The sequence below is a fragment of the Nerophis ophidion genome, linkage group LG22, assembly GCF_033978795.1.
Source record: "Nerophis ophidion isolate RoL-2023_Sa linkage group LG22, RoL_Noph_v1.0, whole genome shotgun sequence".
NCBI classification, from domain to species: domain Eukaryota; kingdom Metazoa; phylum Chordata; class Actinopteri; order Syngnathiformes; family Syngnathidae; genus Nerophis; species Nerophis ophidion.
The window spans coordinates 34,161,519-34,185,269 of record NC_084632.1 but is presented as its reverse complement, the minus strand read 5'-3'; the positions used below and the strand labels follow the sequence as shown (position 1 = coordinate 34,185,269).

The following is a 23,751-nucleotide window of genomic DNA, read 5'->3' as shown; positions in this document are numbered from 1 at the left end:
ATTACGACTACAACATCCTCGGAAGAACCCACAAAAGGGCAAGGAAAACTCACACCCAGTGGGCAGGGAGAATTCACATCCAGTGGGACGCCAGTGACAATACTGACTATGAGAAACCTTGGAGAGGACCTCAGATGTGGGCAAAACCCCCCGCTCTAGGGGACCGAAAGCAATGGATGTCGAGCGGGTCTAACATGATGCTGCGAAAGTTCAATCCATAGTGGCTCCAACACAGCCGCGAGAGTTCAGTCCAAAGCGGATCCAAGACAGCAGCGAGAGTCCCGTCCACAGGAGACCATCTCAAGCGGAGGCGGATCAGCAGTGTAGAGATGTCCCCAATTGATACAGGCGAGCGGTCCATCCTGGGTCCGGACGAGCGGTCCATCCTGGGTCTCGACTCTGGACAGCCAGTACTTCATCCATGGTCATCGGACCGGACCCCCTCCACAAGGGAGGGGGGGACATAGGAGAAAGAAAAGAAGCGGCAGATCAACTGGTCTAAAAAGGAGGTCTATTTAAAGGCTAGAGTATACAGATGAGTTTTAAGGTGAGACTTAAATGCTTCTACTGAGGTAGCATCTCGAACTGTTACCGGGAGGGCATTCCAGAGTACTGGAGCCCGAACGGAAAACGCTCTATAGCCCGCAGACTTTTTTTGGGCTCTAGGAATCACTAATAAGCCGGAGTCTTTTGAACGCAGATTTCTTGCCGGGACATATGGTACAATACAATCGGCAAGATAGGCTGGAGCTAGACCGTGTAGTATTTTATACGTAATTAGTAAAACCTTAAAGTCACATCTTAAGTGCACAGGAAGCCAGTGCAGGTGAGCCAGTACAGGCGTAATGTGATCAAACTTTCTTGTTCTTGTCAAAAGTCTAGCAGCCGCATTTTGTACCAACTGTAATCTTTTAATGCTAGACATGGGGAGACCCGAAAATAATACGTTACAGTAATCGAGACGAGACGTAACAAACGCATGGATAATGATCTCGGCGTCTTTAGTGGACAAAAAGGAGCGAATTTTAGCGATATTACGGAGATAAATATTACAGAGATAAATAGTTGAGAAAAACATGGAATGATCGAATGGAAAATACCATCGAATATACTACGCACATGAACTATTATTACATTGATTAGTGACGAATGCTATGTTCTGCAACGAAAAAATCAAACAACCAAAATATTGAATGACTTATATATTTATTTCTATGTATTTCTGAATATTATATATAGGGGATATACTTCAGACCAAGTTGTACACTCAGTTCAAATCTCTGTTTTATTTTCAATGTTAACATTTGTAATGTTACATTTACATATGTTACACTAGGTGTTTAAAGTAAATGTATTTCTACTTTGAATGTAAGTCAAATTGACAGTTTGTTGTCCGTATCACTAAGGATTTGATGATCAATCGTGAAAAAGTATTTGATCGCTATTGCTGCAATCACAAACGGCAATCTCCTCTGGCTGACACTATTTATTTTTAATCCGCAAGCTGACCAGCAGCGAACACTTCAGCCTCAATTACGGCAAATAAACTGCATTTTTGTGTATCTTAAGCGTCATTAATGAAGTAATATTATCACTGGAGGATAAGCCTGAACGTTTTACCCACAGATGAAGAAAATAAGGAACGAGTTGAAATATTGTGCTCATATTGTTAAACGGCCAATACACTCGCCTTAAATAAATTAAACAATTTTCAGTTAATACAAGTGATTGCTATCAGTATTTAACAATTTCACCACAAACCTGCATTGAATTGAACAAAAGAACATTCAAAGTAAATAAAACAGTGAAATGTATTGAGTGGCTTGTTATCATTTTTGCTATTGTGACCATTACTTGTCAGGCTAAAAGCCCAATGGCAATATGCCACAGCTATATTTTCCAAGCTTGTGTTATTTCCAAAAATATTCAAATTAATTGTTCAAACAGTGGAATTGTAGTATCCAACGTTGTAAATTGTAAAACATTATACTCGTTAAACAGGATTTGAACTTAATGTGAGTCAAATGAAAAAGTCCCATCCATCCACTGGTTAGCAATACATCACAGTTAATTCATGTTAATAATTTGTCTAGTGGTGACCTTCTCCTTTATTACATTTTAACACACAGTAACTCACTTTTTTGTTTTTTACTCATCTCTTCTAGCATCGGACCTGGTGGAACACACATTGTGGCAAACACTCACTCCATGATGAAGAGGAAGTGAGACAACTTTTAATGCGTGGATCCAAAGACAGCACTAGTGACTTTCCAAACAGTATCACAAAATCTCTGGCCATAAGCGGCTCTTGAACGAGGTCACAAAGTCCTCTACTGCCCCTCTTTTGACTATACACACAAGAACTGTGGGTCACAAAAACTTTGTCACTATTACCACGACACAACCTTGTGAACAGAGAAATATGACCACAACAAAGGAGTGAATTACGTGTTGTCCAGTATTGCAAAAAGCAGAGATTGGATAAGTCATTTAACTAAAGACTGCCTGCAATATTTCAACCTGTATAAACAATGGGACCACTAATAACCCAAAGAAAGCAGTAACTAATTGGGGTGGGTGATGCTAAACACTTTGGTGTCAATCCAACACAAATTAAATACACGGTCTGTATTGCTGAAACTTACACATTTACAAAAAAAGAAATGTTATTTTAAAAAATACAGCATAAAGATTTTAGACAAACAGACACAAAATATTTTTAGTGACAATTATATCTGTGAACAATAGAACAATATACACAGTAAATATAACAATACAAGACAATTTAACAATATCAACAAAACATATTTTTCGGACTATAAGGCGCACTTAAAATCTTTTCATTTTCTCAAAACTCGACAGTGATCCTTATAACCCGGTGCACCTAATGTAAGGAATAATTTGGTTTGTGCTTACCGACCTCAAGGCTATTTTATTTGGTACATGAGGAAATGATAAGTGTGACCGGTAGATGACAGTCACACATAAGAGATACTGTAGGCTGCAATATGAGTCAAGTAAACCACACCAACATTTTATATGTTCCATTGAGAATATAGAAACCTTACCCACGGCGCTCAGAAATCTATCAAAATGTTTTACTATGACTTTGGTAAGCTTTGGAGCCGCACCGCTTGATGGATTGTACTGTGCTTCAATTACTATGGTGTGTGTATAAGGTACGACATATTATCTGGCGCTTTGTTTCACAATATTATGCAAAAGCAGCTTTTCTTACCTTCTGGTACCTGTTGAATTGTATTTGGGATCTGCATAAGTCCTGAAAATGTGCACGCATCCGCCATTGTAGTCCGTGGCGACCCCGTAGTTGATAAGCTTTTCTTCTTTTTCTCTATCTTCTTTATATGGGACATTCATCCTGCGCTGTTGTCATTTCTAATGTAAAGTAGTGTAAAGTTCTTACTTATATCTGTCAGTAAACTCGCCACGAAAGCGCTAAAACATACCGGTGTAGTGAGTTTACATTATTCACTCAAGGAACTTTAGTTACTCAAGAGTTCCGATCGGACATTCTGGCGTTGTTGCACTGGTCAATCAATCAATCAATCAATGTTTATTTATATAGCCCCAAATCACAAATGTCTCAAAGGACTGCACAAATCATTACGACTACAACAACCTCGGAAGAACCCACAAAAGGGCAAGGAAAAATCAAACCCAGTGGGGCAGGGAGAATTCACATCCAGTGGGACGCCAGTGACAATGCTGACTATGAGAAACCTTGGGGAGGACCTCAGATGTGGGCAACCCCCCCCCCCTCTAGGGGACCGAAAGCAATGGATGTCGAGCGGGTCTAACATGATGCTGTGAAAGTTCAATCCATAGTGGTTCCAACACAGCCGCGAGAGTTCAGTTCAAAGCGGATCCAAGACAGCAGCGAGAGTCCCGTCCACAGGAGACCATCTCAAGCGGAGGCGGATCAGCAGCGTAGAGATGTCCCCAATCGATACAGGCGAGCGGTCCATCCTGGGTCCCGACGAGTGGTCCATCCAGGGTCTCGACTCTGGACAGCCAGTACTTCATCCATGGTCATCGGACCAGACCCCCTCCACAAGGGAGGGGGGGACATAGGAGAAAGAAAAGAAGCGGCAGATCAACTGGTCTAAAAAGGAGGTTTATTTAAAGGCTAGAGTATACAGATGAGTTTTAAGGTGAGACTTAAATGCTTCTACTGAGGTAGCATCTCGAACTGTTACCGGGAGGGCATTCCAGAGTACTGGAGCCCGAACGGAAAACGCCCTATAGCCCGCAGACTTTTTTTGGGCTCTAGGAATCACTAGTAAGCCGGAGTCTTTAGAACGCAGATTTCTTGCCGGGACATATGGTACAATACAATCGGCAAGATAGGATGGAGCTAGACTGTGTAGTATTTTATACGTAAGTAGTAAAACCTTAAAGTCACATCTTAAGTGCACAGGAAGCCAGTGCAGGTGAGCCAGTACAGGCGTAATATGATCAAACTTTCTTGTTCTTGTCAAAAGTCTAGCAGCCGCATTTTGTACCAACTGTAATCTTTTAATGCTAGACATGGGGAGACCCGAAAATAATACGTTACAGTAATCGAGACGAGACGTAACAAACGCATGGATAATGATCTCGGCGTCCTTAGTGGACAAAATGGAGCGAATTTTAGCGATATTACGGAGATGAAAGAAGGCCGTTTTAGTAACGCTTTTAATGTGTGACTCAAAGGAGAGAGTTGGGTCGAAGATAATACCCAGATTTTTTACCGAGTCACCTTGTTTTATTATTTGGTTGTCAAATGTTAAAGTTGTGTTATTAAATAGAGGTCGGTGTCTAGTAAGCCACGGATGAAGAGATGATGGTCCGTTATTATTTTAAGTAAAGTCTGAATGTCATTAAAACAGTTAGCTCCATCTTTTGACACTTCTGCTACCCCCATCCTTGCACGCTACCCCGCTACAACAAAGATGACGGGGAGAAGACGCTGCCGAAGGGGAGCCACGTAAAAAAGACCGCCCACAAAATGGCGCATCCTGAAGAAAGAGGCTTGAAGATGATCTGTTAAACATATTCTATGCAACTTTTTGACCAAAGTACCACCATCACATGTTATGTAGACCACAAAGAAGTGTTTTCAATTTAGAAAAAAAAAATAATAATATGACTCCTTTACTGTGCTCTATAATCCGGTGCACCATTTTGTATGAAAATAAATCTGACTAGACCCTATGGTCCGGAAAATATGGTAATTCTTCCCTTTAGTACGTTTATTACACACAATTATAAGAGCAAAATAAAATTAATAGTGCAAAACACCTACACAAAATTAATAACTGCTACAGGCTCTTATTCAAATCCTGACTTTTCGCCTCCTATGCTCTTTTGTGTACCCGATGTGAGTGTTTTAAACGATATAACTTCAGCATATAACAATATTACAACAGCACTGATGTGGTTTGTACCAGTTTTGGCGTGTTACTGCACTCAATACTGCAAGACTTCTTACCAGAGCAGGCTTTTAAATACTTGAGGTGTTGGATCCAGGCGATGATCCATGCTCTGGCCAAACAACGTTTGTCTCCAATGTCTTAACAGGGGAAAAAAGTCCCAATTATGTCCTCTGCTTTCCTCAACACTCTGGCAAACGTTTTTATTAAGCTGTTGTACAATTCATATCGTGTGTATTGGTACACATTATACAATTTTTCTGTACATTTTTGTACTCCTGTATTTATTATCTATTTATGTATCTCATGATTTTTTTTCTTGATTTTAATTGATGTTTTCTATTTATTTATGTTTTTAAATTTTTCGTTTTTAATTTATTTTTAAATATTTTCTTCTTCATAACTGAATAAACTATAAACACTATATATGTCTATATGTTGTCTATTTTTCTCCCTATTAAATAAGGGTAATATTTAAAGTGGACAAACTTTTTAACAACTAAACACACAAACTGAAATGTCAGGTTGACAAATGTGTTTTTATAATTGCTCAAAATTTGGAGAAGGGTTTAAACCAGGGGTCTCACACATGCGGCCCGCGGGCCAATTGCGGCTCGCGAGACGTTATTATCCGGCCCACACTTTCATATGACAATTTAATGTTGATGCGGCCCGCAAGTTTAATATGAACGGCGCTTGACAACGTCATACTTGCCAACGTCATACTTGCCAACGACCCCAATTTTCCCGGGAGACCCCTGAATTTTAGGGCACCAATTCTCTCGAAGCCCCTGTTGATTTATACCAGGTCAACAATGTTCAGGGAGTGCCATAATAGCACTTCCTTTAGCACCCCCTACATCCTGAACTGACAGCGTGCAAGCCCAGTTGTATGTTGCATCTGGCCATGTAAGTCGCACGTGTGTAATTGCAAGATATATTTGATCAACAGCTACACACGTCACACTAAGGGTGGCCGTAAAACAAACTTTAACACTGTTACAAATATGTGCCACACCCACACCAAACAAGAATGACAAACACTTTTCGGGAGAACATCCGCATCGTAACACAACATAAACACAACACAACAGAACAATTACCCAGAATCCCATGCAGCCCTAACTCTTCCGGGCTACAATATACACCCCCCCGCTACCACCAACCTCCCACCCTCCCTACTTGCGTCGGTTGAGGTGTTGTATTTTGTAGCCTGGGAGAATTAGGGCTGCAAGGTGTTCTGGGTATTCGTTCTCTTGTGTTTACCATATTTTTCGGACTATAAGTTGCAGTCTTCTCTACAGTCCAGCGGGGGGGGGGAGACCTGGCCAAACCCCACCAAAAAAAGTATTTTTTTCTTTTCTTTTTTTATTGTTTGGCCAAGTCTCACCCCTGGCCGAACTACAAAAAAAAAAACGCGACTTATAGTCCGAAAAATACGGTAAGTTGTGTTAGGGTACGGAAATTCTCCCAAAAAGGGTTTGTCATTCTTGTTTGGTGTCGGTTCATAGTGTGGCGCATATTTGTAACAGTGTTAAAGTTGTTTATATGGCCACCCTCAGTGTGACCTGTACTGCTGTTAAGCAAGTACGTCTTGCAGCCACGGATGTTGTTCTGCACAAGTCTCATACAACACCTTACAGAGCCAGCACGTTGGTTGTGTGATGCAAAAGCGTGCGCGATGACATGTAGTGGAGCAGTAGTCCTCTTTTAGGGGGTGCGCCAACCCCTGGAGGTACTTGAAGGTATGCCAAGGGACAAGTAAGATTTATTAAAAACGTTCTAAAAAATAGCAGCAATTCATAAATCCTTTATAAATATGTTTATTGAATAATACTTCAATGAAATATGAATGTAGGTTCATAAACTGTGAAGAAAATAATACAACAATCCAACATTCAGTGTTGACAGCTAGTTTTTTTATGGACATGTTCAATAGATATTGATGTTAAAGATTGATTTTTTTGTGAAGAAATTTTTACAATTAAGTTCATGACTCCAGATGGTTCTCTATTGTATCTTTAAGTGGATGATTACTTCTATGTATAGAAATCTTAATTTAGAATTGAATCACTTGTTTATTTTTCATCAAGTATTTTAGTTATTTTTATATCTTTTTTCCAAATAGTTCAAGAAAGACCACCACAAATGAGCAATATTTTGCACTGTTATACAATTTAATAAATCAGAAACTGATGACATAGTGCTGTATTTTACTTCTTTATCTCTTTTTTTCCACCAAAAATGCTTTGCTCTGATTAGGGGGTACTTGAATTAAAACAATGTTCACAGGGGGTACATCACTGAAAAAATGTAGAGAACTACTGTTGTAGAGGACTTTAAAGGCAGTGCAGTCACGGCAGCGATTAATAATGTCGGCCGGGTGAAAATTGGGAAAAATTCGGGAGAATGGTTGCACCGGTAGATTGTTGGGAGGTGCACTAAAATTCAACAGTCTCCCGGAAAAATCGTGAGGGTTGTTAGGGCGGGAAAGCCATTCATAGAAAGTGAATTCATTAAAAGGTGCATGTTAGATTTTTTAAGAAATCTTTTCTTGCGGCCCAGCCTCACCCAGTTTCTGCATCTAGTGGACCCCAGGTAAATTGAGTTTGAGACCACTGGTTTAAACTATGCCTCTTCTTATTTGGATATGATACATTGTGTTTATGTAATGAGCTTTTTTGTAACTTGTCGGAAAGAAACACACCTTGGCTATCCTGGCACAACAACCCTTAATATAGTTTTTTTTGAAGTTTGGATCAATATCCCCACTCCTATAGTAAGTAATCCATGTTTCAGTAGCCTCGCAGATCCGAAACAAACTTATTCTCAGATCACATCGTACAGGATTTGCAATGAAATGGGTGGGGATTTTTTTTTTTTACACTATCAGTCCCATGACAAGACATGTTCTTGGTCCTAACTGTCAAAACAACACCCAAGTGCAGTCAAGCATTAAACCGAGGAAAAGAAGTAAATGCTAATTTTTAAGTATATCTTCCCCCCGCAGGTTATGCTATGTGTGTCCTTTTATACAGTATATGCTCAAAATAGGACTATATTCCCTTTCTGTCTGTGCCAACTTTTTTGCAATGTGTTGCTGCCATTAAATTTAAAGTTAATGATTATTTGCAACAAAAAACATGTTTCTCAGTTCAAACATTAAATCTCTTGTCTTTGTAGTTCATTCAATTGAAAATAAGTTGAAAAGGATTTGCAAATCATTATACAAACCCCGTTTCCATATGAGTTGGGAAATTTTTTTAGATGTAAATGTAAACGGATGACAATGATTTGCAAATCCTTTTCAATACATATTCAATCGAATGTACTACAAAGCAAAGATATTTGATGTTCAAACTCATAAACTTCATTTTTTTTTGCAAATAATGATTAGCTTTGAATTTCATGGCTGCAACACGTCCCAGAGCAGTTGGGAAAGGGCATGTTCACCACTTTTAACAACATTCAATAAACGTTTGGGAACTGAGGAAAGTAATTGTTGAAGCTTTGAAAGTGGAATTCTTTCCCATTCTTGTTTTATGCAGAGCTTCAATCGTTCCGCTGTCGTATTTTACGCTTCATAATGCGCCACACATTTTCAATGGGAGACAGGTCTGGACTGCAGGCGGGCCAGGAAAGTACAGACACTCTTTTTTTACGAAGCCACGCTGTTGTAACACGTGCTGAATATGGCTTGGCATTGTGTTCCTGAAATAAGCAGGGGCGTCCCTGAAAAAGACGGCGCTTAGGCGGCAGCATATGTTTAAAGTTTACGAGTTTCAACATCAAATATCTTGTCTTTGTAGTGCATTCAATTGAATACGGGTTGAAAAGGATTTGCAAATCATTCTATTCCGTTTGTATTTACATCTAACACAATTTCCGAACTCATAACGAAACAGGGTTTGTATTTTTATAATACACCTAAAACCGTGGTTTGGATCAAGTCAGACATGTCAACACTAACTGTCTGTGTGAAGGTTATTTGTATCATGTACAGTATAGTAGGATTAACTCAGGGGTCAGCAACCCGCGGCTCCGGAGCCGCATGCGGCTCTTTGGTCACTCTGATGTGGCTCAACTGCATAATCACCGACCCCTCCGATTATTTCTGGAGGTTTACGGAGTTTGGTGCCTCTCCCGGGAATCACTTGGGGACAACATTCTGCGGTCTTCACCCAGTCTATAATATTGAGTGCGTGCTGTGATGGCAATGCTTTTAACTTCCTTTTTAACACGTCATCGCGCCCGCTTTTACACTAAGCTACCTGCTTGTCGGCCTATCTGCAAGCATACTTGATCAACAAGTATGCTTGCAGGGTTGTGATATAAACAACTTTAACACTCTTACTAATATGCGCCACCCTGTGAACTCACACCAAACAAAAACGACAAACACATTTCAGGAGAACATCCGCACTGTAAGACAATATAAACACAACAGTACAAATACCCAGAAACCCATGCATCCCTGACTGTTTCTGGCTACAATATACACACTCGCTAGCACCAAACCCCACCCCCCAACCCCGCCCACCTCAACCGACGCGGGGGGGGGGGACACTATCGGCTGTGTATATTGTAGCCAGGAAGAGTCAGGGATGCATGGGATTCTGGGTATTTGTACTGTTGTGTTTATGTTGTCTTACAATGCGGATTTTCTCCCGAAATGTGTTTGTCATTCTTGTTTGGTGTGGGTTCCCAGTCTGGCGCATATTTGTAACAGTGTTAAAGTTGTTTGTATCACAACCCTCAGTGTAACCTGGTGTAAAACTGGGCCGGTAAGCTGATTGTGCATGTTGTAGAGGGCGTTAAAGGCAGCGCTTTCATAGCACTCCCTTATTATTGTTGTTTTGGACAAATATTCTTGTTTCCCCCCGGCTCAAAGCCTGTACGTTGGAGTTCAACCCGGTGGACGAAAGGGTAGCCTCCCTCCGCCTTCGGGTGGGGGGACGGGTCCTGACTGTTGTTTGTGCTTATGCACCAAACAGCAGTTCAGAGTACCCACCCTTTTTGGGAACACTCGAGGGAGTACTGGAAAGTGCTCCCCCGGGTGATTCCCTTGTCCTACTGGGAGACTTCAACGCTCATGTTGGCAACGACAGGGAAACCTGGAGAGGCGTGATTGGGAAGAATGGCCGCCCAGATCTGAACCCGAGTGGTGTTTTGTTATTGGACTTTTGTGCTCGTCACAGTTTGTCGATAACAAACACCATGTTCAAACATAAGGGTGTCCATATGTGCACTTGGCACCAGGACACCCTAGGCCGCAGTTCCATGATCGACTTTGTAGTTGTGTCATCGGATTTGCGGCCTCATGTTTTGGACACTCGGGTGAAGAGAGGGGCGGAGCTTTCTACCGATCACCACCTGGTGGTGAGTTGGCTGCGATGGTGGGGGAGGATGCCGGACAGACCTGGGAGGCCCAAACGCATTGTGAGGGTCTGCTGGGAACGTCTGGCAGAGTCTCCTGTCAGACAAAGTTTCAATTCCCACCTCCGGAAGAACTTTGAACATGTCACGAGGGAGGTGCTGGACATTGAGTCCGAGTGGACCATGTTCCACACCTCTATTGTCGAGGCGGCAGCTCGGAGCTGTGGCCGCAAGGTAGTTGGTGCCTGTCGGGGCGGCAATCCTAAAACCCCTTGGTGGACACCAGCGGTGAGGGATGCCGTCAAGCTGAAGAAGGAGTCCTATCGGGTCCTTTTGGCTCATAGGACTCCGGAGGCAGTGGACAGGTACCGACAGGCCAAGCGGTGTGCAGCTTCAGCGGTCGCGGAGGCAAAAACTCGGACATGGGAAGAGTTCGGGGAAGCCATGGAAAACGACTTCCGGACGGCTTCGAAGCGATTCTGGACCACCGTCCGCCGCCTCAGGAAGGGGAAGCAGTGCACTATCAACACCGTGTATGGTGCGGATGGTGTTCTGCTGACCTCGACTGCGGATGTTGTGGATAGGTGGAAGGAATACTTCGAAGACCTCCTCAATCCCACCAACACGTCTTCCTATGAGGAAGCAGTGCCTGGGGAATCTGTGGTGGACTCTCCTATTTCTGGGGCTGAGGTCGCTGAGGTAGTTAAAAAGCTCCTCGGTGGCAAGGCCCCAGGGGTGGATGAGATCCGCCCGGAGTTCCTTAAGGCTCTGGATGCTGTGGGGCTGTCTTGGTTGACAAGACTTTGCAGCATCGCGTGGACATCGGGGGCGGTACCTCTGGATTGGCAGACCGGGGTGGTGGTTCCTCTCTTTAAGAAGGGGGACCGGAGGGTGTGTTCCAACTATCGTGGGATCACACTCCTCAGCCTTCCCGGTAAGGTTTATTCAGGTGTACTGGAGAGGAGGCTACGTCGGATAGTCGAACCTCGGATTCAGGAGGAACAGTGTGGTTTTCGTCCTGGTCGCGGAACTGTGGACCAGCTCTATACTCTCGGTAGGGTTCTTGAGGGTGCATGGGAGTTTGCCCAACCAGTCTATATGTGCTTTGTGGACTTGGAGAAGGCATTCGACCGTGTTCCTCGGGAACTCCTGTGGGGAGTGCTCAGAGAGTATGGAGTATCGGACTGTCTTATTGTGGCGGTCCGTTCCCTGTACGATCAGTGCCAGAGCTTGGTTCGCATTGCCGGCAGTAAGTCGAACACATTTCCAGTGAGGGTTGGACTCCGCCAAGGCTGTCCTTTGTCACCGATTCTGTTCATAACTTTTATGGACAGAATTTCTAGGCGCAGTCAAGGCGTTGAGGGGTTCCGGTTTGGTAACCGCAGGATTAGGTCTCTGCTTTTTGCAGATGATGTGGTCCTGATGGCTTCATCTGACCGGGATCTTCAGCTCTCGCTGGATCGGTTCGCAGCCGAGTGTGAAGCGACCGGAACGAGAATCAGCACCTCCAAGTCCGAGTCCATGGTTCTCGCCCGGAAAAGGGTGGAGTGCCATCTCCGGGTTGGGGAGGAGACCCTGCCCCAAGTGGAGGAGTTCAAGTACCTAGGAGTCTTGTTCACGAGTGAGGGAAGAGTGGATCGTGAGATCGACAGGCGGATCGGTGCGGCGTCTTCAGTAATGCGGACGTTGTACCGATCCGTTGTGGTGAAGAAGGAGCTGAGCCGGAAGGCAAAGCTCTCAATTTACCGGTCGATCTACGTTCCCATCCTCACCTATGGTCATGAGCTTTGGGTCATGACCGAAAGGATAAGATCACGGGTACAAGCGGCCGAAATGAGTTTCCTCCGCCGTGTGGCGGGGCTCTCCCTTAGAGATAGGGTGAGAAGCTCTGCCATCCGGGAGGAACTCAAAGTAAAGCCGCTGCTCCTCCACATCGAGAGGAGCCAGATGAGGTGGTTCGGGCATCTGGTCAGGATGCCACCCGAACGCCTCCCTAGGGAGGTGTTTAGGGCACATCCAACTGGTAGGAGGCCACGGGGAAGACCCAGGACACGTTGGGAAGACTATGTCTCCCGGCTGGCCTGGGAACGCCTCGGGATCCCCCGGGAAGAGCTAGACGAAGTGGCTGGGGAGAGGGAAGTCTGGGTTTCCCTGCTTAGGCTGTTGCCCCCGCGACCCGACCTCGGATAAGCGGAAGATGATGGATGGATGGATGGATGATGGACGAATATCATCAGATACTCGCGAGAATAGATACTTTGAGTATTCGGGAACCTCCGGAAATTATGGGAGGGTTGGCAAGTGTAATGCATTTATTTATAAATGGTTGATTTATATAGGTTAGTAAGGGAGTGATGGGAATGGCAGTTCTTTTGACTGTTCTGAATCACTAGAATCAGTTCCTTAAATTGAGTCGTTCAAAAAATTTGTTCACCGAATCTGATAAACTTTTTTTTGTGCAAATAATCATTAACTTTAGAATTTGATGCCAGCAACACGTGACAAAGAAGTTGGGAAAGGTGGCAATAAATACTGATAAAGTTGAGGAATGCTCATCAAACCCTTATTTGGAACATCCCACAGGTGTGCAGGCTAATTGGGAACAGTTCGGTGCCATGATTGGGTATAAAAACAGCTTCCCAAAAAATGCTCAGTCTTTCACAAGAAAGGATGGGACGAGGTACACTCCTTTGTGTGTGAGCAAATAGTCAAACAGTTTAAGAACAACGTTTCTCAAAGTGCAATTGCAAGAAGTTTAGGGATTTCAACATCTACGGTCCATAATATCATCAAAAGGTTCAGAGAATCCTGAGAAATCACTCCACGTAAGCGGCTTGGCCGGAAACCAACATTTAATGACCGTGACCTTCGATCCCTCAGACGGCACTGTATCAAAAAATGACATCAATCTCTAAAGGATATCCCCACATGGGCTCAGGAACACTTCAGAAAACCACTGTCACTAAATACAGTTGGTCGCTACATCTGTAAGTGCAAGTTAAAGCTCAACTATGCAAAGTGAAAGCCATTTATCAACAACATCCAGAAACGCCGCCGCCTTCTTTGGGCCCGAGATCATCTAAAATGGACTGTTACAAAGTGGAAAAGTGTTTTATGGTCTGACGAGTCCACATTTCAAATTGTTTTTGGAAATATTTGACATTGTGTCATCCGGACCAAAGGGGAAGTGAACCATCCAGACTGTTATCGATGCGAAGTTTAAAAGCCCAGATCTGTGATAGTATGGGGTTGCATTAGTGCCCAAGGCATGGGTAACTTACAGATCTGTGAAGGCACCATTAATGCTGAAAGGTACATACAGGTTTTATAACAACATATGCTGCCATCTAAGCGGCGTCTTTTTCATGGACGCCCCCTTATTTCAGCAAGACAATGCCAAGCCACATTCAGCACGTGTTACAACAGCGCGGTTTCGTAAAAAAAGAGTTGAGTTGAGTTGAGTTTGAGTTTATTTCGATCATGCAAGCATACATCACAATTTCCAGTTTCTCTTTTCAACATGTTCGAAAAAGAGTAGGAAGAAGCAGAGCTTATTTAATCCTACCCCTTTTTTTTTACATAACAGTTGCTAAAACTTTTGTTCACTTCCTGTTCTCAATGTATTCACAATGTATACTCCATAAGTAATCACAATAAAAATAAATAATTAATTGGTGAAGTAAGTTTTATTCCATACGATGAGATAAGTAAGATTATTTTGAGAATGAATGGGTGAATAAAATAGCAATGTTTATAATGGTTCTTCTTTTTTGTACTTTGTAAACACTTCCAGTTTGAAGAGTTTCTTGAAGTGGATGATATTAGTACATTGTTTGATTGCTTTGCTTAATCCATTCCATAATTTAATTCCACATACTAATACACTGAAAGTCTTAAGTGTTGTACGTGCGTACAAATGTTTTAAATTACATTTTTCTCTAAGATTATATTTGTCTTCTTTTGTTGAGAAGAATTGTTGTATATTCTTGAGAAGCAGGTTATAGTTTGCTTTGTGTATAATTTTAGCTGTTTGCTATTTCACTATGTCGTGGAATTTCAGTATCTTTGATTCAATAAATAAAGGGTTTGTATGTTCTCTATATCCAACATTATGTATTATTCTAACTGATCTTTTTTGTAACACTTTTAGTGAATGAAGTGTACTCTTGTAATTATTTCCCCATATTTCTACACAGTAACTCCGATATGGTAACACTAGTGAGCAGTAGAGAATATGAAGTGATTTTTGGTCTAGAACATATTTGGCTTTATTCATTATTGACGTGCTTCTTGCTACTTTATGTTGTATATTTTTTACATGAGATTTCCAGTTCAACTTATCATCAATCATTATACCTAGAAATTTGGTTTCATTTACTCTTTCAATTTCTATTCCGTCTATTTGTATTTGTGTTTGACTTTCTTTTCTTCTGTTACCAAATAGCATTATTTTAGTTTTACTGAGATTCAATGATAGTCTGTTTTTGTCAAACCATGTTTTTAATTTGTTCATTTCTTCTGTTATTATTTGTATTATCCTCTGTGTGTTCTCTCCTGAACAAAACGCTGTTGTATCATCCGCAAATAATACTAACTTTAAATCTCTTGTAACTTTACAAATGTCATTTATATAGAGATTGAATAATTTAGGTCCTAGTATTGATCCCTGAGGCACACCACAGGATATATTTAGCATTGTAGAAGTGTGCGGGTACTTCCTGGCCCGCCTGCAGTCCAGACCTGTCTCCCATCGAAAATGTGTGGCGCATTATGAAGCGTAAAATACTATAGCGGAGATCCCGGACTGTTGAACGACTGAAGCTCTACATAAAACAAGAATGGGAAAGAATTCCACTTTCAAAGCTTCAACAATTAGTTTCCTTAGTTCCCAAACGTTTATTGAGTGTTGTTAAAAGAAAAGGTGATGTAACACAGTGGTGAACATGCCCTTTCCCAACTACTTTGGCACGTGTTGCAGCCATGAAATTCTAAGTTAATTATTATTTGCAAAAAAATTAAGTTTATGAGTTTGAACATCACATATCTTGTCTTTGTACTGCATTCAATTGAATATGGGTTGAAAATGATTTGCAAATCATTGTATTCCGTTTTTATTTACATCTTACACATATGGAAACGGGGTTTGTACACAATGGACGTGTCTAGGACGATGGAAGCCGTGGATCGAACCCGGGAACCCTCAGGTTGCTGGCACGGCCGCTCTTTCTTGTTTGATTGATTTTGACAGTTGAGCGGCTTGTTAGTCAAAATAGGTTAATTTTAGTTTGGTCTTGACTGCTAGTTGATGTGCCGACAGCAAGGGTTGATGATTACGTCTCAAAAAGAAATCAAGTCACATTTAGAAAAAAAGAGGAAAGAAGAAAATGCCAGATGGACCAAAGTTTAGGTTTAAGTTTACAGTATGTCATCACGTCTGTGTACCCATCCATCCATTTACTAGCGCTTGTCCCTTTTGGGGTGGCGGGGGGGTGCTGCATTCGGGCGGAAGGCGGGTACACCCTGGACAAGTCCCCACCTCATCGCAGGGCCAACACAGATGACAGACAACATTCACACACTATGGCCAGTTTTTAGTGTTGCCAATATACCTATGCACAGGTGCATGTTTTTGGCGGTGGGAGAAAGCCCACACAGAACATGCAAACTCCACAAAGAAAGATCCCGAGCCGGGGATAGAACTCAGGACTACTCAAGACCTTCGTATTGTGAGGCACACGCACTAACCCAGCGTTTCTCAAAGTGTGGGGCGGGCCCCACCTGTGGGGAATAGAGACATGACAGGTGGGGCGCGAGGAACGGGAGGGAATTTCACTTAAAAAAAATGTTTTATTATTATATTCTTGCGGCGGCAATGACCAAGAAGAACGCGGAGTTGGAATATAATTACAACGATTTATGTACATATTTATATACATATTTATATAATATGTAACTACAAGCTCCATTCACACACAGAGTCCCACTGCTTTTATGAGCGGTCAAGCGAGTCAAAAGCCGAAATTTTTTTCATATTTTTTATTTGTGGCGGCCGTAATTCTTTCGTGGCGTTAGCCACACATAAATGAATGTGTGGGAAACCCTGACTTGAATGTTACTTGATGTTCAATAAATTTGAAAATGTTAAGCTTGGCATTAGTGTTCTGTTGTGGCGATGGGGGCAGGTGGGGCTTGAAAACTCCCCCTTGTCCAAAGTGGGGGATGACAAAAAAAAGTTTGAGAACCACTGCACTAACCCCTGTTTCACAGTGCTGCCACTTCTGTGTACCATATTATGGAATTAATGCAAATTAGGTAACATGACACACTTTTTTTTTTTTTTTTTTTTCTCCAAGATGGCGCTGCTGTAGTGGCTGCTGTAGGCAGGAGCTCTGTGCTCTTGTGTCATCCTTTTGTGTTTCCCTCTTGTTTTCATGTGTTATTATATTTTCTTGCCTTTTGGTCCGGGACCCTTTGGGACTGTGTGATAAGGTGTGGCACTTTCGTGACCTCTGTGGTGCTTTTTTTGTGGACTTCTGGATCTGCCTCCCGGGAGCCTTTTGGCCATGGAGACCAGCTGCTGGGTCTCTGCCACACCGCAGTCGGTTTGGAGGGACTGGAGGAGATGCGGATGAGGGGACAGGGCTGCGGAGCTAGCACTGAGCGCTGGGACGGAGAGGCTTCGCGGTGTCTTGGCTGGGTGAGCAGGTGTCGGACACCTCAGTCACCTTGGACGTATCCTCGCTCATCCATGCGGACCGAGAGTGGAGTCTGCTGTCTTGGTTGCTTTGTTGGGTCTGCTCCTGTCTCTGGCCATGCTCCCTCCACCCCAGCGGACGATGGCGTGGAACACCGCAGAGGCCACCACAGTGGATATGTTTCTTTTACTTTTTATTCATAGCTGTATGTAGAAGTGTCTGGTTGTATCTGCTGCTTTAATGTCTTTAATGTCCTCTGTGTTCTTTGATGTTTGATGTTTCCCTCTTACACACATGTAAGAGGGATGTGTTCTATGGCTATGAGTTGTTTTTTTTCCCTTTGTTACGGTTCAGACCCCTGCCAGCGCCGCTCGTCCATCTGTGCGCCACTCGGGGCACGCCCACGGGCGCACACATCCAGGAACGAGCCGCGCGCGTCCCCGCCCTGCAGCAGCTGCCAGCTGCAATCAGTCACCTGCAAACTTCACACCTGATGGTAATGACGGAGCTGCCTTTATAGACCTGGACAACCTGCCATCACTGGCCGGATTATAGCCATCTGTACCTGACTCTTCCCGTGTTTCTCCTGGATCCCCTGTTGTTCCCCTTGCCCCCCGGACTGCCTTTTGGATTCTCGACCTCCCGCTTGGACACGTTTTCCCACGGACTTCCGCGTTACTTCACTTCCGTCAACATTTTGGTAAGACATCCTTCAGCTAATCTACACACATAGCCTTACACCATACACACTTGAGTTTTGATCAGACTTCATTTCCTTGGTTTATTCATTAGCAGTATTAGTATTATTATTATTATTATTAGTAGTACTACAGATTTATGTATATATTTACTATATATAATAAATCTTTGGAGATACTGCCACCTGGTGTTTGTTTGCCGTCACCTCCCTTTTAGTCAAACATAACAGTATAATCCGGCCAATTGATTAGGGACCTGACGGCCGAGTACCTTAGCCCTGCCCCAGTGACTTTCGTTCAGCCCCCCCTGAATTTTTTTTCTTTCTCCTCCTCTTCTCCCATTCACTGTCTTTTTCTTTTTTCTTTTTTGCTCCACACGGGAGGATTTGTCTTGTCCCGTCAACATGTCTTGGAAGGGGATGTTCAGTAGCAATATTAGCAAAGAGGAATTTTCTCGTCGCCTGGACACCCTCTTCCCACCCTTAGAGACTGTTCCTCAGTCTGCAGGAAGCGTCTGGCATCCAATTTTGGAGGGGGGGGATAGTACTGGTGGCTGTGCTGGTGTGGCGGCGCAGTGGCACCCAGACAGGCTACCCCCTGCCAAACTAATTCCACCTGTCTTCCGCTTTTCTCAGCCACAGCCACCAGTTCCCTGGCTAGCCTCCGAACTAGCACCAGTTCCCTGGCTAGCGACCGAGCTAGCTCCAGTCCCCAGACTAGCCTCTGAGCTGGCACCAGTCCCCAGGTTAGCGCCCGAACTAGCACCAGCCCCACAGCTAGCCTCCGAGCTAGCGTCTGTCCCCGAGCTAGCCCCTGAGTTAGCACCAGCCCCACAGTTAGCCCCCGAGCTAGCGACAGTCCCCGAGCTAGCCTCCGAGCTAGCGGCAGTACCCGAGCTAGCAGCAGTACCCAAGCTAGCGGTAGTCTCCGAGCTAGCCTCCGAGCTAACGGCAGTCCCTGAGCTAGCACCCGAACTAGTGCCAGCCCCAAGGCTGAACCCCTCGTTTCCACCAGCTCCCTGGCTGGTCCCTGTGTCCCCACCAGCTCCCAGGCTGGCCTCGACCTCTGCCCCTCGGCCTGTAGCGCCGACTTCAGTACATCGGCCAGCTCCTCAGCTGCCCTCCTCGTCTTTGGCTTTGACGTCTGCTGCTTCCACGCCGCAGATGACGTCCGCTGCCTTCACGCCGCCGTCTTCCTATGCCTCTACGCTTCAGACATCACCTCCTCGTTTCTGGCGAGACGCACCATGGCGTCACTCGCGTCCGCCTCCACGACTTCCAAGATGGTGCCCGTTCCTTGGTTGCCCGCCTCGCCGGCGTCAGCTGCATTCTACTCGCCGTCGCCACCAGACTCGTCCCCGGTGGATTCGGGGACACTTGGGCTGGCGACCCACCACCAGTTCGCCCCTCCGCCCTCCCTTGACTTTTGTTCCTGTGCTCTTGGTGTTTCGACCTGTGGGACATCTGGAAGCTGTCCATAAGAAGGGGGGTACTGTTACGGTTCAGACCCCTGCCAGCGCCGCTCGTCCATCTGTGCGCCACTCGGGGCACGCCCACGGGCGCACACATCCAGGAACGAGCCGCGCGCGTCCCCGCCCTGCAGCAGCTGCCAGCTGCAATCAGTCACCTGCAAACTTCACACCTGATGGTAATGACGGAGCTGCCTTTATAGACCTGGACAACCTGCCATCACTGGCCGGATTATAGCCATCTGTACCTGACTCTTCCCGTGTTTCTCCTGGATCCCCTGTTGTTCCCCTTGCCCCCCGGACTGCCTTTTGGATTCTCGACCTCCCGCTTGGACACGTTTTCCCACGGACTTCCGCGTTACTTCACTTCCGTCAACATTTTGGTAAGACATCCTTCAGCTAATCTACACACATAGCCTTACACCATACACACTTGAGTTTTGATCAGACTTCATTTCCTTGGTTTATTCATTAGCAGTATTAGTATTATTATTATTATTATTAGTAGTACTACAGATTTATGTATATATTTACTATATATAATAAATCTTTGGAGATACTGCCACCTGGTGTTCGTTTGCCGTCACCTCCCTTTTAGTCAAACATAACACCCTTGGCCTCAGTCTGCACCCCCTCTCCAGGGCCCAGGCTAAGACTGATTTTTTAAATTTAATTTTAATCTTCTATTTTTTTTCCTCCCATTCCCCCCCCTTGTTTACCTGTATCTCATCTTTTTTGTAAGGGGCGCTGGAAGCCGGCAGACCCGTCAGCGATCCTGTTCTGTCTCCCTGTAATGTTTGTCTGATCTTGAATGGGATTGTGCTGAAAATGTCAATTTTCCTGAAGGAACTCTCCTGACAGAATAAATAAAGTACTATCTAATCTATCTAATCTAATCTAATCTAAAAAATGTTGTGTTAAATAATAACCCATTTTTTAACCCAACTGATGATTCAGAAAAGGACGAGCCCCTTATTTGAGTTTTTTTAACTCAACATTTTGACTCAGGCTCCAGCACCCCCGCGATCCCAAAAAAAGGACAAGCGGTAGAAAATGGATAGATGGATGGATGGATTTTGGGTACATTTTTTCAACCCAACTTTTGCGTTGAATTATTTAACCCAAAAGTTGAGTTTTGCTAACTCAATGTTGGCTGATTTTTAATCCAACTATTGGGTTTAAATTATTTAACACAAAAGCTGAGTTATGCTCGCTACAATGTTGGGTTATTCCCAACCCAACCATTGGGTTGCAAAATTTAGCACTCCTTGACCCAATATCTGGTTAAAAATTATACATTTTACCGCTGGTTGGTCGTACTCCTTCCCAACTACTGATCAAGATGATTTTTATTCCATTAAAATATACTCAAAAGTGAAATTTTTTGCAAGAATTGCCATGAATGGTCATGATAGTCCTAGATAGCACCAGGGCTCGAATTTAACCACGGCAACTCGTCTTTTACCAACATTTGCGGCAAGAACATGCCGTGAGCGCCTTTGACTTTTTACTTATTAATGGACAAAGGATGTAACAGTAAACAGTAATGATAATTTGTGATAAAATTCCAGACAGTTTGTAATCCCGTCTAATTTTTTAATTACCAAAAAAACGTCATTTATTAATGCATTTCAGGCAGCATGAAATCAGGCGCATTCGCACCAGCGTTGTTTGGCTTGATAGTCATGGCGAACACGCTACACAGATTTTGCTGCGGAGATTTCCCCTCGGAAAGCGCTTGGTTTAACGTCATTATCCCTTGCTTCCCGCCGTGCTTTTAAGAGCGCACTGCTGTGTTTAGATGGAGACAGGTGTGGACAATATTGAACACACTTGTCCCCACAATAATCTTAATTATTACTTTGGCCATAATTGGCAGCCCCAGATCTCATACATGAACACTATTTTTTATCTATATGGACAAAAAGTGCAGTTATGTCTTATGGCCATCAGGTACCATTTTGGAAAATTCCCGAAAGAAAATAATGTTTGCATTGGTGCCTTTCTAACTTGTCTTGGTGCCCTAAAATACGAGCCCTACTTTAAGGCAACACTTGCCTTGACCTTAAAAAGTTAAGATTCGAGAACTCCAGCATGCTCAAATATGTTCATGTACATAAGATGTGTAATTTGAAACAATGTTAATGAGATATTAAAATTCCCTTTAAGAAAAAAAGTTACTGTTTATACAAAAAAAACATTTTGCCCCAAAATGCATTGCTCATTGAAAAACAACCCAAAAATGGTTGATGATTTTGAAAACCCAGAAATTTAGTTAAAATAATACCCCTATAACCCCAAAAATGGATAGCTCTTCAATAAAAATAACTCCAAAATTTAACCCAACGCTTGCAACTCATAGATTGGGTTATCAAAATAACTCAACATGTTTTAGTGTGTACTTGCTGGTTAATGCGATGTTATCTTAATCTCCAGTTTGATTTCAGGGTTAAGGGGAACAACTAATTACCGTACCATATTATACATACCAAATTACCATACATACCAAGTTACCAAATACACATGGACTACAAAAGTACAGACACACATTAAAATGTTAATGTAAATAAAACATCATAAACCCAGGTAGTGAAGCTATAACCAACTGGGTAGTTCATGGGTCAGCAACCCGCTTACTCTCGAGCCGCATGCAGCTCTTTAGTGCCACCCTCGTGGCTCCCTGGAGCATTTTTAAAAAAAGGATTGAAAATGGAAAAAGATGGGGGAAAAATTATTATTTTGTTTTAGCATGTTTTTTGATTGAGGACAAACATGACACAAACCTTCCCAATTAGTAGAAATCCCACTGTTTAATATGTTTGTGTGTCTGCTTCACTGATGCCAGTATTTGGTGAACATTTTGTCCTACTAATTTCGGCGGTTCTTGAACTCACCACAGTGTGTACTACATGTCAAATCTTCCACTCCTTCTTTGTCTCATTTTGTCCACCAAACATTGTATGCTGTACGTGAATGCACAAAGGTGAGCTTTGTGGATGTTATCGACTTGTTGGAGTGCTAATCGGGCATATTTGGTCAGCTAATCAATGCTAACATGAAATGTACATATTGCATAATTTTGCCTCATTTAATATCCTTTGCTTTTATCCTCCTAGAATATACCGTATATCCTTGAATTGCCGCCGGGACGCGAATTAATTCAAAACCTCTTCTCACTCCTGCGCTTACCAAAGGCATGCGGTAAAAGTAAGCATGCGCTGATTATTTTAAAACCTCTTGTCACTCCGGCACTTACCAAAGGTATGCAGTAAAAATTTGAGTGTGATATAGGCTTGGACCTTGAATCCTACTGAATAGCTCTTAATCTTCTTCCCTGTATACGATTTCAAATTACCGGTATCGAAATCAGCCTCCTCTATTTTGAAAATGACAACAGGGGAAGTGTCACTCGTGACGTCACGAGTTTGACCGGGCGGAAATACTAAGCATGCGCTGATTATTTTGGGAAGCGAGTTTGACCTCACAGTAATTAAAGGCAGGCGCATACTATATACCCTGCGGCTATTCAAGGAAATACGGTAATTTAGTTTTGCCTGTCTCATAACACATTATCTGTATGTAATATTGGCTGCATTTCTGACAGTTGTTTGTGAGCCATGTTGTTCCAGACCACAGCAAACATTACCTATCTTGTCAAAGATTGTAATAAATCTTTTAAAAGAAGACAGCCTGCTTGGACACACACACCTATACCTTTGGTCATTAAAAAAAACAGGAGTTATCTCACCTTCTGAGTAGCCCCTGATTTCCTAATGTATTCTAATTTGGAAAGGTGTAGAATAAATATTAAATGTCAAGATTTCTGTCAACGAAGATTTGCTTCAGCCTGCGACACATAGTCATTTTGATAGTAGGCTATTATAGCTATTATAGACACTTACATCATGTGTTGTCTTCATTATAAGACTTATATACGGCTTTTCATTTTTTTGCGGCTCCAGGCAGATTTGTTTTTTGTATGTTTGGTCCTCCAAACATACAGGAGACCCTGCCCCAAGTGGAGGAGTTCAAGTACCTAGGAGTCTTGTTCACGAGTGGGGGAAGAGTGGATCGTGAGATCG

The 23,751-nt window shown here is 43.2% G+C and overlaps 1 protein-coding gene across 3 annotated transcripts in view; it reads left to right on the top strand.

The window, feature by feature from the left end:
• Nucleotides 1-5,856, top strand: part of LOC133540807 (dual specificity protein phosphatase 22-B-like) — a 30,953-nt gene extending 25,097 nt beyond the window's left edge. For all 3 annotated transcript variants that reach the window (XM_061883757.1, XM_061883754.1, XM_061883755.1), the window contains one exon: nucleotides 2,166-5,856. In XM_061883757.1, coding sequence (XP_061739741.1) covers nucleotides 2,166-2,312 — 147 coding nt within the window. In that variant the 3' untranslated portion in view covers nucleotides 2,313-5,856. The remainder of the gene's footprint in view (nucleotides 1-2,165) is intronic.
• The last annotated feature ends 17,895 nt before the right edge of the window (nucleotides 5,857-23,751 follow it).